Below are 3,779 nucleotides of genomic sequence, written 5' to 3'. Positions count from 1 at the left end.
TAGATGAGCTGTACAAACTAGAAGACGGCTGTTTCAGAGCTTTACTTTTTGCCAACAGTAACTACGTGGCTCGGGAGCGTAGGCCAGCTTTCTTCCTGTATCTTGCAGCAAACCACTTTTACAGAATAGTGCATAGGCAGTGTAGGATAGTGGTAGAGTGTGAGGATTCTGAAGCCAGATTGCCTACGTTTACATACTGGCTTTGCCCTTAGTAGCTATGAGAACTTCAGTAGGTTAGTTGTGGTTTCTCATCTGTAAAATGGAGGAAATAATGGTGCTTTTTAGGGTTGTAAGCCTAATAAAGCATTATCATTGCCCAAAGGAAAAACAAGCAGAGAGGTGAGTTTCTCCCTCAGGAAAGAATAAAGCTCACACTAGTGTTTTTGCCCTGTGGGTTTTGGCTTGACCCAATGAAATGCCCAGGGTTCACGCTCCAGACGCAAGCCTGGAGGCACAGGAATTGTGTCGAAAGAGGAGAGGACTTGGAACCAGACATCTGGGTTCCAGCCAGGATTCTCTAGTGACCCCGGGACCGACACTCCCGCATACAGACTGCACAGTATGATTAAAGCAAGGAGCTAATGCCTGGCCCCGCCCCCAAGTTAGCTTTCCAGACTGCGCAAACGCAAAGGGCCCAGGGGCGGGGCCCGAGAGAGGCGCTTCGGCGTCCTTCTTGCGCGCCCAATTACAAACGACGTTCCGCCGGTTCCCGCCTTCTAAGTGGGGAGGATCCAATCAACGTGGAATGCGTAAGCCCGCACTTATTGTGGGTTCTGCAGCTGTAAGGTGTGTGGAGCTGCTGGGTGGTTGTGGTCTAGCTCCGCGGGGTTCATCGGGCCTGAGCCCTGGTTCCAGCCTGGCTTCCCGCAATGTCTGTGGCCTTCGTACCAGACTGGCTGAGAGGCAAGGCGCAAGTCAACCAGGAGACGATCCAGCGGGTGAGCGCTAACGCAAAGAGGAGGGCATTCGTAGTGGTGAACCGAAGGGCTGCGGGCCCTGGAAGCTTCCTGGAGTGGGCGGTGCCCCAGCTGAGACTGGTGCCTAGGGCTTTGACTGTTAGGGGTAGGAGTAAGCGAACGCGCCGGGTCTGGACAGTATTGGGCCGTGAGACCTTGGGCAGGTTACTTAACGTCTTGATGTCATATGTGGCACTGATAGTTTCCCTGATGTTTCAGCTCCTGGAGGAGAATGACCAGCTGATCCGCTGTATCGTGGAGTATCAGAACAAAGGCCGGGCGAATGAGTGCGTCCAGTGAGTACCCAACTCCCTCCCCTTACTTCTGAGTGGAGGAGAAGCCATTGTGGAGATACAGGGGCTGTCCTGAACTAGTAGTTTGGGCAGATTGTTTGCAGAGGAGGATCGGAGACGTTGCTCACCTGCCCAAGACCATGGGACGGTACATTGAGAAGCCTGGAGTCAGTTGTGGCACCTTCTTCAAAACTTGAATTGTGCTCATTGCAAAGCCTTCCTCACGTGAAGCCACGTCAGCTGATGACAACGGGGATGGGGAGGGAAGCCCGCGGAAAACTAGTCTAAGGAGATGGGCGTGGTGGTTGCTTTCTTGCGGGCCCTTTTTCCCTGGCCCATCCTTTTTCCAAGTTGCGGGAGTCAGACAGTTTAGTTGCTAAGTTCCCTCCCTTTGTGTATGTTCCTTTGTAACACAAAGACCAGTGAAAGAGTTCCAAGTTAAGCCAGAGATAAATTCTGCACAGTAATTTAATGTGCCTTCTAGTTGTATATCAAAATGAGAGAAAATAGTCTGTTTTCTAAATGTCATCCAGGAATTATGCCCCATTTGTTACAGAGAAATACATTATTTCATCGTTACTAAAGTCATGTTTAAGAAAGCCATGCATTTCCCACCCCCTAAAGATCACCTACAGTCCCCTACTGAACAGCTCAGTGAAATAGTCGAGATAACCACTTTGGGGAAGTTTTTACATTCAACTCTAGCATTTGGTAAATTGAGTTTTTACAATTTATAGTAAACACCCACTTTTCTGTATGGAAATAGTTGCAAAGCATTTCGTTTGGTGCGGCGATTCTCAACTTATGGGTAAGAGTGTTACCAGAACCTCCTAGTGGGCTTTTTCTCATTGCACAAGCAAATGATTCCTGCCCTCTGATCTGACTTTTCTTCTTGGGAAGGGGGCTCTACTCCCTGATTGAGAATTGCTGCTTTAGGAAGTTCACGTGGAAGTAGTTCATCCCTGCTTTAAGCTCAGATATTTTTAACTACTACTGAGTACTAGGCACTGTTTCAGCTACTGAGGAATCACTACCCAAACAGCAGTTCTGGTAGTATGGAACTTACCTTCCAGACACTGGAATCTAGAGGAGGGAAATCATGTAATTAGGCACATGCTGATAACTCTTTGAATAAGAATAAAACAGGATAAGGGGGCGGAAGCGTGCTGTTTTATAGGGGGTACCTCTGATGTGGCATTTGAGTAGAGATACTTGATGTAAGGGAGCCAGCTATCAGGTTTGTGAGGCAGAGCATGAGGTGGAAAAGCCCCCAGATGGGAGTGTGCTGGATGTCTTGAAGCGCCAACAAGGACGCTACTGGGGCCAGAACTCAATGACCAAAGGGAAAGTGGCAGGAGATGAGATCCAAGAGGTAACTAGAGGCTCCAATCCTGTAGGGCCTTGTAGGTGATGAAAAGGGCTCAGCTTTACTTAGAATGAGATGGGAGGCTTTGGAAGGTATTAAACAGTATTAAATTAAGATCATAACACATGATCTTAATTTAAACTGTACAGTGATCACTCAGGCTGCTGATGTGCAGAACACCGGTACAGAGGTAGAGCAGAGGTAGAGCAGAGGGACCCGCCAGGAGGCTGGTCCAGTACCATAGTCTAAGCAAGAAGTGATAGAGCCTTGGTCTATGGAGGTAGTGATGGAAATAAGTGAGAAAAGCTAAGATTCTGGACATATTTTCCTTGAATGTGTTAAACAAGAAGGTTGACAGCACTGAATCATCTGGTCAGCGGGTGAGCCGTCCACTAGAGCAGGTAAATTCTTGCATTTGTTTGTTCATATTCAGTAAAAACAAAAGTGTAATTTTTGCTGTTTTTCACCCATAGGTACCAGCATGTGTTACACAGAAATCTCATTTATTTGGCTACCATTGCAGATGCCAACCCAACCAGTCCTTCAAAAGTAATGGAGTGATCTTCCAGCCGACTGTCGTGAGGAGTAATTGAATGTAATCCATTTCCTGTGAAACGGGATCTTGAGCAATGCAGCTGCTGAAAACATGAAGGAAACCCTTGTGGCTCCTTTCCAAGTGGGAAAATGTAAAGGAAGCTACTAAATTAACTGTATTTCAATGTAAATATTTATTTTTAATAAGGAAGCAGATTCCCCCAAGCAAGTTGCCTCCAGGTGTTTTCTTTCCTGAAATAGGTGGGTTTGGGTAACCGAGGTACCACTCGCATCTTCAGGTCTGCGTTCTTCGTTTTAGCCTGCAGAGGAAACCGAGTGGGTGCTTGGCGACCAGCAGGGACTGGTGAGACCCCTGGCTGAGACCCTGCCAGCTGAACACGTAACTGCATTCTCCTTTCTCCCAGTTTCTAGCTGTGGGCCCCTTGACTGCGCTGTTTGGGTGGCTTTGAAACACAGCTTGCCTTTCCACAAAACACGGATGGTGAGGTCTAGAAATTTTCATGTATTAAGTATCCCATTCCAAACTTAAAAATGTACGTAACAACACCATTATCGTTGCTAAGAAAATTCATAGTAATCCCTAATTATTATCTAATGTCATCTAACAGT

At 47.2% G+C, this 3,779-nt stretch overlaps 1 protein-coding gene across 1 annotated transcript; it reads left to right on the top strand.

Annotated features, from left to right (window-relative positions):
* Positions 1-752: 752 nt before the first annotated feature.
* On the top strand, positions 753-3,378 carry SS18L2 (SS18 like 2). The gene is made up of 3 exons (XM_045857275.1): positions 753-938; positions 1,176-1,252; positions 3,089-3,378. The coding sequence occupies exons 1-3, from the start codon at positions 870-872 to the stop codon at positions 3,174-3,176; spliced, it is 234 nt and encodes a 77-aa protein (XP_045713231.1). The 5' UTR covers positions 753-869; the 3' UTR covers positions 3,177-3,378.
* The last annotated feature ends 401 nt before the right edge of the window (positions 3,379-3,779 follow it).

The sequence above is a fragment of the Phyllostomus hastatus genome, unplaced genomic scaffold (assembly GCF_019186645.2).
Source record: "Phyllostomus hastatus isolate PE091 unplaced genomic scaffold, TTU_PhHast_1.1 phas_scaffold_129, whole genome shotgun sequence".
NCBI classification, from domain to species: Eukaryota; Metazoa; Chordata; class Mammalia; order Chiroptera; family Phyllostomidae; genus Phyllostomus; species Phyllostomus hastatus.
The sequence above is the reverse complement of the archived record's forward strand: the minus strand, read 5'-3'. Positions and strand labels throughout refer to the sequence as shown.

Excerpts from the sequence above, each read along its gene's own strand:
- SS18L2 (XM_045857275.1), top strand. The coding sequence starts at position 870 with ATGTCTGTGGCCTTCGTACCAGACTGGCTGAGAGGCAAGGCGCAAGTC. Across the intron at positions 939-1,175 it reads ACCAGGAGACGATCCAGCGG|CTCCTGGAGGAGAATGACCA; the intron begins GTGAGCGCTAAC and ends CTGATGTTTCAG. Across the intron at positions 1,253-3,088 it reads CGGGCGAATGAGTGCGTCCA|GTACCAGCATGTGTTACACA; the intron begins GTGAGTACCCAA and ends TTTCACCCATAG.